Source organism: Morone saxatilis, unplaced genomic scaffold (genome assembly GCF_004916995.1).
Source record: "Morone saxatilis isolate NCDOM2014 unplaced genomic scaffold, NCSU_SB_2.0 Contig8, whole genome shotgun sequence".
NCBI lineage: Eukaryota > Metazoa > Chordata > Actinopteri > Moronidae > Morone > Morone saxatilis.
In genome coordinates this window covers 27,192,426-27,204,472 of record NW_023340257.1, presented here as the reverse complement: position 1 = coordinate 27,204,472, position 12,047 = coordinate 27,192,426, and the positions used below count along the sequence as shown (strand labels likewise).

The following is a 12,047-nucleotide window of genomic DNA, read 5'->3' as shown; positions in this document are numbered from 1 at the left end:
ATATAACTTTGCTGTTCAGTGGTGATTATGCACATTTAAAATGTAGCACTGAAGTGTTTTTCTGTGTGCTCTATTGTAACTCTTTATATATGATTTGTTTAATTGACCAGTAATGTTTTATGGTGTTCAGGTGGTAAAAATAGTTTTAAAGAAAGATTGAGAGCCACAGCTTCAGTCTATAAGACTTCAATAAAGGGAGTGAAAAATGCATCTTCAAATGTCTTTTAGCCCAAAACCTAAATATATTATATATTTTTTTATTAAATATCTCTCTCTCTCTCTCTCTCTCTCTCTCTCTACAGAATATCTAATAAGTCAAGGATTGTCGGACTATCATGCTCATTCCCTGCAGGCACAGCTGGCTCAAATATGTTCCCTCTGACTTTTCAATCTTCTTTCTTTCTTGAATAAATTCGGCTTATATGCTGCACAGATATATGTACGCTTCTTAGTAAATATAAAAGCAGAAACTACAGTACTACAGTCGTCTTTTACAGGACAAATTCACTACTTTTATATAATTTATATGACGTTTAACAACCACTGGTGGTTTTTCATACTTGGTATAAAACCAAAAGGTGGATTTGAAGTCTCACTAGTCTAATGGATGATAATTACCAAGATTTCTATGGGTTTAACTGTGATAACAGAGTGAGCTAGAAACAAGAAATGTGGCCCATTAGCTGGAAATGATGTGCATGTGCTTCCCAAGAAACATGAGCACTTGGTCCGGACTTTTATGAAATGTTGGTCTATATAAAAAATTATTTCAGTCATCAAAAATCACTTCATTAACACTCCTGAATATAAAACCTAAACCTGTGAAGAAGCTTCATGTTTGGAGAAGTAATTTCTCTCTGGAAGTTTGTTGCTTCAGAGCCGAGTGTATTTCTGTCAGTGTACTTTAAAAGTGTCCGATAAATGATTATCAGTCTGCTGTGGTTGCTGACAGGAAGTCATCCAGTAGCAGATAGTTGGTCAGTAACAGGCTGTTCAGACCTTCATCAGTGGCAGCAGGACGTGCTAATCATTGACTGGTCCTGACAGGCCTGAACACGAGCCTCTTATCAACGCTGACTGCAGTTATGCAACTGCGGCACAAAGAAAAAAAAGACGCTTTTCAACAAGTCACCGAGCTGTGAGGGCTTAGAGGAGGAGAGTCTGTTAGTGCCGTACACTAAAAAAGAGCTGGAAGACAGCAGCGTGGATGCCAAATCTGGGTCAACTTTTTCTTTTTGTCGTTGTTGTTTTAGGATGCTTTGGTCTCTTTTTTATCTGTTTTGTCCGTTGCCTGTAAAGCACTTTAAATTGCTTTTTGTTCATTAGAAAGGTGCAACATAAATAGAGCTTGATTTTAGAATGATCACCAGGTACTTGAGGTCCTGATACACGACTATAAAGCTGATCATCTGATATGAATGAACAAACCAATATGAGGATATCAGCGGAACAACTTACCTGATGAAAACAGAGAAATGGTAAAGATATGCAGCTTAGAATGATATAAAACAGAAAAGCAGAAAATAAGGCTGCACAATTAATCAGAATATTATCAAAATCGCAATAAGGTAATCGCAGAAGCTGCAAGCAGTTTTTTAATAAGAGTATATACACACATATATAATAAATGTGACTTTAGTACTGCAGAGATGCCCCAGCCTACAAATGTTGATCTCTAGATGTAAGAAACCAACATTTGGCAGCATGTGAACCTGGTGTGTTTTGGGGGTTTTAAGAGTCTTTAAAGTGGACTTCCTGTTTCATATTTCAGCTTGTAGCTGAAACCTGCAGCAACACGCTGACAAACAATCTGCAGACATTGCTGCTGGTCTGAAGTGACAGGACTGAACTGTGGTAATATGACCGTGGATTAATGGAACACACATTCCTCAGTGTAAAGAACAATAACCCTATCTTTTATTACCCCGTCCTTCTCTTCAGCTCAAACATAAACTCTACCTGGATCTCAAGGTCAAAGTGAGTGCAGTCATTCATCCATTTCTCTGCTGCACTTGATCTCGACTCCTTTTCCAGTGACTGGTGTGTGCTACCAGCATCAACTAACAAGCTTCAGATGACTCAACACCACATGACGCTGCCAAGGTTTCAGTGAACTGGGTTTGGACAAGTTCTATGCAGATGATGAGATTCTGCAGGCTTCATCTGACCACGGATTGGTTGGTTTGCAGCTGAGTGTGATGCCAGCTAGATGAAGAGAAGATGCATTTTGTGGAGCTCTGTTTGATTCTTGCAGCACACAGCAGACATGAAATTGCTGATGGCAAAAAGAATGGTGGCTTATCCTGACAAGCTCACACATTGCATCATGGTGCAGGCCACTGAAAAAATAAACACTGAATGCCGTTGTTTGAATTCACATCATTTGCCACTGATGTGTGTTGCCCATGAGGCCATGGCATGAGTGCCATCTTCAGGTTGAGAGGGAATCCAGCCAGTTCTCATTTGCAGGTCATCAAATATCAACGCATCCGGATGCACCAGAGCACTGAATGCCACAGGATCTACCACTTTCAACATGGCCAACATGGTACATTAAAATATGTTTGTGAACAGATTTGAGGAGAGAGTCTAGAGATGGAAATTAAGAACCGGTCCAAGTCAGTCAACTTTCAGGCGTTACGGTGACCTCTTCAACTTCGCGCTGACAAATACATCAGTGTCTTCCAAAGGTTGTAACGGCTCTCCGTAAAGATACAGATATCATAGAAAGTAGAAGAGACTGATGTTACCAATTAGCAACTGCTTGACGTCTGAAAGCTCTTTAGACCGAGACAGAAGAGCTCAAAGATCTGAGGTAGTTCAGCATCTGATCGGGTGCCTCAAGATCATCAAAGAGGTTTGGGCACATCCAGTTTGGAGAAGACCACCACCAAAATCTGGACTTGGATAAGTGGCAGGATGGATAATTTGTTGGTCATTTCCCAGTTCTAGGTTGAGCTCTTACACCATGAAGGAAGTTTTTGGTCACTATCTGGAGCTCATGACCATCAGCGAGAGTTCGAATGAAGACCACGAGATTTGTCTTCAGACGCTGCACCAAACTGAGTCAGGACCAGTTCTTCCTTTAGTTTATATAAAAGACAGTTATCTCATCAGAGTACATCATTAAGTGTCTTACCCTCAGCAGCAACATCACACAACCACTGACAGTGTGTACACTGTGTACATGTACAGAGACACACAAACACAGAGGTCAAATGGAGAGTTTTCTCTAAACAGAAGCTCAGACAAACACTTGATTTCATAATAACCCTTCTTCTCTACGTGGGTTGTCTAAACCACAAAACATCCCAGCTGGCTCAAACTTTCAAGTATATTTTAAAACATATTCTGGAATGAAAACAACCTGGAACATACTATATATCTCAAAGACCGTCCATCACTGAGTTATTTATTGAATTTATTGAACCTTTTTGTGCATCATAAACACCAGACCCTACAAACCGAAACAACCAAAGTGGATGACAGCTCTTTGTTCTGTTCACAAGCTTATAGACCTTAAGCATGTCTCCTCTGTGCCTCCTGTAGAGTTTGTAACATCATCAGGTATAAATGATGACGTAAGAACTGTCGTGTTTATTTTTATTTGCTGATGCACAGAACACATTATCGCCTTGATAATCATCGTACTGTTCGGGAGGATACCGGGACTTATCTTTGTCCAGCAGCAGAACGGAGCGTGTTGATGGTGTTTGATGCTCCGCTGCAAACCTTCAGTGCAGAGCGACTGATGTGTATCTGTCTGGTCTCAGATCAGCATGCTCACATAAGAAACCAGAATGCATGAAGACAATAGAGAGTCAAACTCAGGTCAAACACTCTGATGTACCTGAACAAATTTTACATTTACTGACAAAGTACTTGAGTATTTATTTTTTATAATATTCAATGAAATAATGTGCTCTACATTGCCGGTTTTGCACAAACTTCTTGCTGCTATTGTGTTCACTGTTTGGGTTCATTGTACAGTTTGTTCTTTACTGTTATTGTTATTATTTAATATAATATGAAATATAAAAAAAATATAGTTAGTTTATTTATTGATAGAAAAGGGCTCTCTTAAGGAAAAAGGCTGGGTTAAAGCAGTTTATATTGTGCTTTTCACTGTTTTCTATCACAGTAAATTGAATCTCTCTTTTGGACTGTTAAATGAGGCATCTGAATACTTGTGATAGACATTTTTCTGTATTATAAGGTTTTCTTTTGGACATTTTATGAATTAAAAAGACAACAATTTTTATTTGTTTATCTAATTATTTGGAGAACTATTAAAAAGCTCTTTGCTTGGACTAACAGTGTTTGTATGATGATAAAAACACTCCGATTTTTGTGAATATTCTCATATGACTAACATGCAGTCTCATATTGATTTCTTATTATTTTGAATTGCCACAAGGTGGAGCCACATCTTTACCATCAAAAATATTTGTTTCTTAACTAAAAGTAAAGTGAATCCAGATTGTCTAAGTGCCATTTTCAGAGTTGTAAGCATATTTTAAATAAACATTCACAGAAGTTGTTTTAATGCAGGTGTTTGATTGATGATAAGTTTTGTTTGGCTGATTTCACTCAACCTGCAGGTGTTTCTCTTTCTTTGAAGACGATTTGTTTTACATTTTGTTTTCGTTCTGCAGGTTCCAAGAGCTCTATTTGATCTTAGCTGCATCAGATAAGATCCTTCTGTCAGTGATCCAGCACCCAGATCGGCAAGGACCGCAGAACGCATTTCAAATTGGTCGGAAAAATGGGAAAAGTTTGATTTATATTACATAACACAATTAGCCAATACAGAGCTTTCTCACAGGCCTTGGTCACAGAGTGTTAAATATAAATATTGTGTTTAATATTACTAAAGACTGCATAGTCTATTTAAAAAAGTGAAACGTAGGTCGGACTCCGGCACAACCGGTTCCACAGTCCTAGTCTCTAGCTCTATTTGTATGGGATGTCTGTGTTTGATGAAATATGGTCGGTGGAATTTATATAATATTACAAATCACCTGAGGTCCCCTTATGACACCAGTCCTGTGTGAGTGCAGCTTGTGTAATGTCCCCAAAAGTGACATAAGTAACCTTCTGTGTGTGTGTGTGTGTGTGTATAAATAGTAAATAACAGTGATGCAGGTACAAACAGTGCTGACTCGTGTTTAGCAATGACACACACACACACGGTCTGCTGACACGGTGGTTTAACAGAATCTGAAAACAAACCCTAAACATCCAGAACAAGGTGAGATCTGAGTCAACTAGTTCCCTTTATTTAAATTATATTAAAGGGCTCCACTGTGTGTGGTTACAGTAATAATAGTGATGTTCCCTTTAATTCCTGCTGTTCATGTGTCTGTGAAGCTGGTTTTACTCTCCTGACTCTGACTCCTCATTGTGAGGACATAAACGTTTATCATTAGCTGATCTTGTCTGGCTGGAGTCACAGCTGGTATGAAGTCAGTGTCCATTATTACTGTCCTTTTTCTCAGTCAGACACACTAGCTCGTCTCTGTTACCTGCGCTGTCGGCAGTCCTGCAGGAGGGACGCTCAGTGGTGCATTGTGGGATTTTATGAGCAGGACTCACACTTTTACTTTCTCTACTCTGGAAATCTTTTTCAGCTCACAGTTGACGAAGAAAGACATTAAGAGAAAGTAAAAGTGTGCGTCCAGCGGTCTGCTGATAGTCCAACAGTCTCTCACTGTGGACGCAGTGGAGGAGGTCGGACCACCGTCTAACCAACAAGCTGGAAATAAATAATGTGTAAAGTTTGCCGAATTTACAAGAAGGCCCAAATAATGAACAATCTGTCGTAGATACGTTTTTAGAAACTTTATAAAGTTTCTCCTAACTCAGTAACTCCTAAAATTGTGTGATTCTTTAAGGGAGTCTGGTGAGATTGCTGTTAATAGTTCAGTGGTCAAATTCAGTTCACAAACAGCTGCTGCCGATCTCTGCAGGTAAAAGAGCTCCAACACATCATTTACATTACAGTGAAGTGAACACACAGCGTGTTTCTGTGTGTACTTACAGGATGTAACTGAAGCAGACACTTTAAACTTTCTTTACTGAGTAACTCATTACTTTTAAATGCAATAATTGGTTATTAAGTTATTTAATTATATTTGACACTTATTTTTTTTACCTACTTGGCGAACATGTTATGACAAATAAAGGCAGGTCTCTATCATACACCTTTTCTGGATTTTCTAAACTGCTTACACCTCCTACACAAATATAAATGTTTAAAGTTTGGTCAACATGGACGTGCTACAGTGATGTCACAGCGTACTGACACACCCTGAAGTACACATTCGCATCACAACAGCAAGGTGACAGGTCAAACCACAACCAGATTTTCAGCTGGTGTTTGTTTACTAAGAATATCATACAAATGTACAGATTCACATTAATACATTAATACAACACATTGTAATGTAAGTCCACTGTAAGACAACAACTAAAACACTAAAAAACTAAAAATAAAGCATCAGGAAGCAGAGAAACACATTTTTATCAAAGTGTTTTTCTTTCATATGACTTTAACAGGTTTGGTTTTACAGATGAAAGACATGGCGGCGTACTGGAGTTAAACTGAGCTCAGGCTGTTTATCATGCGGCAGCAGCAGCTTCAAAACTGCTTTTTTTTATATGATTGAACAAAACGAAAAAAGTGACTAGTTTACGCAGGAGTCACAGTGAATAATCGCTGTAATTAGTCTATTTTCTGTGTGTTTATGTGTGTGCAGTCTAAATAAAAGAGTTAATTAGCCTGGCTGTCATACAGTTTCACAGGGGGTCTCTCCAGAATTCCTCAGTATGACGGTGCCATCCATTTCAAAAAGTATTTTGTTTACTGTCACCATTTAAAGTGCTCGAGAAAGACACACAAAGAGGATAAAAATGTCTTCCTGTCTCTGGGGTGAGGTGTCTCTGTCGGGTTCGGAGGTCAGCTGTGATCAGGTGTTGTGGCCAGCTGTTGCAGGAGGACATCGCTCCCTCTCTCTCCTTTAATTGTGCCGATGTTTTGTATCACGCAGGTCGCTGTGATGTCACATGACCCTTCTGGTGACACTGTGGGAGACCTGGCGCCCTGCCTGTGTGCTGCAGACACCAATTAGTATGTTTTTTTGACATTAAATACGTTTTCATTCCCCTGTTTTATGAAGCAAATGTCCGATAACACCATTTAACTGACAGCAGACGTAGAAAGTTCATATGTTTGTCCATCTGAAGAAAAAGGTGTAAACAGTGTGACGTTATAGAGACACAAAGTCCACCGAGGGAGGAGGTCTGGGTCTGGCCGGCATTGGTTACTGCCGTATGCCACCGCTGTACGGCTGTGTGATCAAGTTATCAATACTGAGAGATTCAGACTTCGATAATTGTTATTTATATTATAAATGTGACAAATTGGACATGATACTGGTTATTTGTAGGAATTCTGTTTCTGGGGGAGGAACTAATCAGCGTTGGCAAGCAAGCTAAGTTTTTGACTTTGGACTTTGGATTCAGTGTTGTTGGTGAGTGTTGGCTGTTTGTAGCTGTTAGCAGACATTTTCTTTATCCTGGGGAATTGTTTCTCTGACTTTCTTTCCACTGGTTTCTGCTGTTTTTCTGCCACTAAAATGCAACTGCAGTAACGTAAGTGTGACGTCGACTCTAAACCGATAGACTTTACTTAAAGCTTTCAATTTTAACATTTCCTTCCATGTTTTTGTATTTATATTTCTAGTTCAATGTCTTTTTTTTAATAATTTACTCCATTCGTACTGTCAACATATATATTTTTAATAATTTGAATTTTCTTATTGATATTATATTTCTAACTAATAGTATTACCTTAATTAATGTAGGATTAACCACAAAACAGTCTTTCTTTCAAATGTCTTCCTGGGTTAAATACACTAGCATGCTGTCCCTGCAGGTGTCCTCATCTACCTTCCTCCCCTCAGTTTTACCTTTCCTGATCCAAATCCAACATCCATCCGGTCTGCATGTTTAATCCAGGTTCATCCTCTCAGCTGCAGCTCTGGTTTACACTCTAACCTCCCATAAACGTCTGTGTTTGTGCTACAAATGTTGTCCTCTCTGTTACAACCAGATTTACATGACAATAAGAATAATTTCTTCATCACTGCTTGACACTTGAATGGCTTTATTCCTTTTTTTTCCTCATTAAAATGGAAAGCTGGCGAGGCCCATTGGTTGCTAAACACTCCTCATCCACATCCTTGGTTTTGAGTCTGAAACATTCAGAGATGTTACTGTTTGAGCTGAAGGTCCACCAAACAAAACCTGAACCAACATTCCTAATTTTATTATATATATATGTATATATATATTAAATATCAAAATTCTATTTGAACTTTTCCTAATCAAGAAATATTTCCACTCATGTCCTTGTTGGAAGCCAAATGAATCTGGGCAGCAACAGACGCATATCTCCTGCATACAGATAACTGGTCTGCCACTGCAGTAACATCTTTTCTACCTTATTTATGTGAGGATGCCGTTCTGTGGATTAAGCAGAAGCAATCGCCCACAGCTTGACACTCTCCTGCAGGATGGATATATGTTGATCTGAAGAACAACATCAGGAAGAAAAATTATTAGAATTTGACAGAGAAATTAATTTTTTTGTTCATTCATTTTTTTTGCCATTTATTGTTAAATACTAGCACAATATGACCAGGGATGTGATCTAAAAGGGTTTAAAAAGGCATTTTTAATTTAATCTGCTAGCTCAGTGGTGGGGATGGAGCTGGCTGGGACAGGGTGGTTGAGAAGAGGTAATGAGAGGGAAGCCTGAAGCCATCATTGGACAACCGCCTCTGCATCTCTCTTCACTGAGCTCAGCAGCTCGCAGGAGCTTCGTCAGGCCACAGACTGATCAGCCCGAGCTCAAGCGGTACGTTGGAGGCCCGTCGTTTTGTACCATCAAACTACACTAAGCCACAGGCACCCAGTAACTCCCCAAACGCCCCGCCGTGGATTAAGAACTATTGTTATGCGTGTTAAACCTGCAGCATGTACAGTTTGGGCGTTTTTAGTCTCGTACGCTTGCTGCAAGGATATTTTAGCAAGCCATTTTATTGCTGCATATTGAGTGTATATATTTCTTCATTATGAGTCTATACTTTTCTATTATAATTTTCGTCGTTCTTATGATGCTTATAATATTCTTTATTTTGTGCATTCTTTATTGTCACTTGTTGCACTACATTCTCCCTGTGGCCTGCTGGTGGTCTGATTTGGAATTTCTCCTTAGGTGGAGTCAATAAAGGCGTGGCTTGGGCTGGGCTCAGAGCAGGGGAGCGGGTTCGGTTCCCCCAGTCGGAAGCGTTGGTTGGGTTTGGATCCGGCGGTTCTACCCTGCCACCATGTCGAGAGTATCCCTGTGAGCAAGATACTATACCCAAATTGGCTCCGATGGCAGTAGCATTGGTGTGCTGAATGTGGTATGAATGAGGTTGAGTGTTTCTGTTCGAAGTGGACTCGTTGCCATCACTGGAGCGAATGTTGGTGAAAGGGTGACATGTGGCAGTATAGTGTAAAAGCGCTGTGAGTGGTCGGAATAACTAGAAAGGCTCTATACCAAGTACAGTCCATTTGACCCATGTTACCATTTAAGAAGGAATCAGCGTGCAGACAGCGTGCACTGGGGTCCATCACGAAAGCAGGAAGCCAGGGTTTTACAGTTACGATGTTTCTTTACAGAATTGACAATGCAGCTCTAAATTTGTGACTTTTATTAAACAGCTAAAAAAATGAATAGGAATTTATGTAAATCACAATCTGCAGTGTAAATATCAGGACTAAGTCCATGGGATACATGTGTCCCACTGTCAGTCGGGTTCAGTGATTAAAAATGCCCGGCCTTGAAACGAAGAAAATGGCATTCCTGGATCAGCTCCAAACACTAATCACCTTGTTTCTTGGTGCTGATGTCCACAACTGGGTTGCACCAGCAATTTAATTGAAGACATCTGGTACCAAGGCTGGCAGAACTGACATTAAAAAAAAACAAAGAAAAAAAACACTTCTGACGAGATTACGGGACTGACAGGTCCACCGTCTGTGGTGGCAACAGAAGTGGTCATACGGAGTCGCTGGGCGATGTTACACCGTAAGCCAAACAGGTGGCTGTAGATGACAGGCGGTTTGTTCAGGTTTCTGGAGTTTTGTGTCAGCCGTCGCATAGTGTGTCTTCGCCGTCATACTTGATAAAGTTGAGCTGGATTGCGAATGATGGGGTTGAAATCCACGACTTTCGACCACTAGGGATGCCGTGGTAGGACCTAGAGCGCCGCCCTATTAATGTAGAAGTCGAGTGCCGCGCGCGCGGCGCGCGCTCCTCAGGACATGTCTCCGCTGGGTTAGAGAGGTTGTGTTTGGAGCGTAAACAGTCCGAGCTCCATATGTGGAGACGTCTATACAGCATGCATGCTGACTGACGGTAAGACATGACTCTTGAACAGATGGGTGAGTTTGTAATGAAGAATTACATCAAGAGAGTATTATGTAATAGAGTTTTCTCTAATATGCTCAATGTGAGTGATGCAGATGGCTGGGAGGAATTCCTAGGTGCGGAAATAGATGCTTTGGAAGAGCCACACACAGTTGAAGAACAAATGCATTGTTGTAAAAGCAGATAACGGTACATCATAGAGAATCGATGCTGTCGTTCTAGACCTCCTGACCAAGCGCGAGCAGCTCGAGGTATTTCATTACTCAGTTGTTGTGAGAACGCCCCCCCGTGCAGACATGATGATGTGTCTGCATAAGTATAGGTTTGGGCGATGGAGTGATTGCATTTTGGTGTGAGTATTAGGCAAAGGAGCATTGTATGTTTCAAGTCGAGGGTTTACCAGAATGTTAATTGTAACCCTTTGAATGATGTTCATCGGTCCACGTGTGTATTGTTCCGCGCTATGTTAACGAAGGTGCTATGACACAAGGATTGCAGCAAAATGATACGTCTTTGGTATTTTGTAGGTATTCAATAATCGTAATCGATTTTGTGTGCTTCCGTGTGAAAACAAATGGTGGACGCCTGCATGAGACTAACTGACAGCATTGGCGTACGCTAGCAGAGCTCACCTGATGTACGTGTAAAACGACAACGTGTGTATCAGTGATTTCTGGGGTGAAAGCTAGTATCATTAATTTTTATGGAGAGAATATGTGTCTGGCTTCCCTCCTGGACGTCCTGGCCGCGCTCCTCTGCCGCTCGAACTCCGGCTAAACTGCTAATGTAGCCACTGTTCAGCGAGGCAAGGCTGAACGGGGCTGCAGCAGCCTGCCGAGTGAACCGACAACCTCAGAGGAGCATACAAGGACAGTTTGGACACAGGCCGAGTACGAGTAGTTTTACTATGGAACTTAACTGTGGTTGCTCAGAAAGAGAGTGAGATGTCGCAACATTGATGTTGGAAGCGTGTGTAGCTCGGCAGCTAAAGTCCACTGCCTAGCCCTGGGATGAGCAGGATTCGCCAATAACTGGCAGAATAAATCACTTCAGTACTTTCATTCTCTGGTCGTCAAACTGTCGTCTTGCTGCTGAAACAGATGCCTGGAGGTTGTCTTCACGTTCTCGTTTGTTAATTTTTTTGTGGTTTTGTGTAGAGAAAAAGATAAGTGATAGCGGCTGCATCTGGCCATTAAAGTAGGAAGTTTTGATTCAATGTTCTTTCCCAGTTCTGAGGTTTTTTTTATAAGGTGTTTTTTGGTTGAATGTCGAAGCGCACAGTGTTGCAGCCATGAAGTGAGCAGTATAGATTGTTGGCCAGCAGGTTATTTGGATTCAGGAAATGTTTTTGACAAAAATAAAGAATAACAATGGAATCCCCATCGGCCGAGTCAATACTGCACTCATTGTCCAATAGAACAGCTGTTCATTTTTTCTGCTAAAGTTAACAAGCCGTGGCTAAACCGCGCGCGGTTGCGGTGCGATGAGAAAACAGCCTGAGCTGCGGGTCAGAGCGATGTGCCTTCCTGATCCACTTGCTGCTCTGACGCAACAACGGATGCCGCGG

General features: G+C 40.8%; 1 protein-coding gene across 1 annotated transcript in view; it reads left to right on the top strand.

Moving 5' to 3' along the window:
• Positions 1-3,707, top strand: part of LOC118341420 — a 7,840-nt gene extending 4,133 nt beyond the window's left edge. Inside the window, exon 4 of the mRNA XM_035679661.1 lies at positions 3,622-3,707. Coding sequence (XP_035535554.1) covers positions 3,622-3,707 — 86 coding nt within the window. The remainder of the gene's footprint in view (positions 1-3,621) is intronic.
• Positions 3,708-12,047: the final 8,340 nt, after the last annotated feature.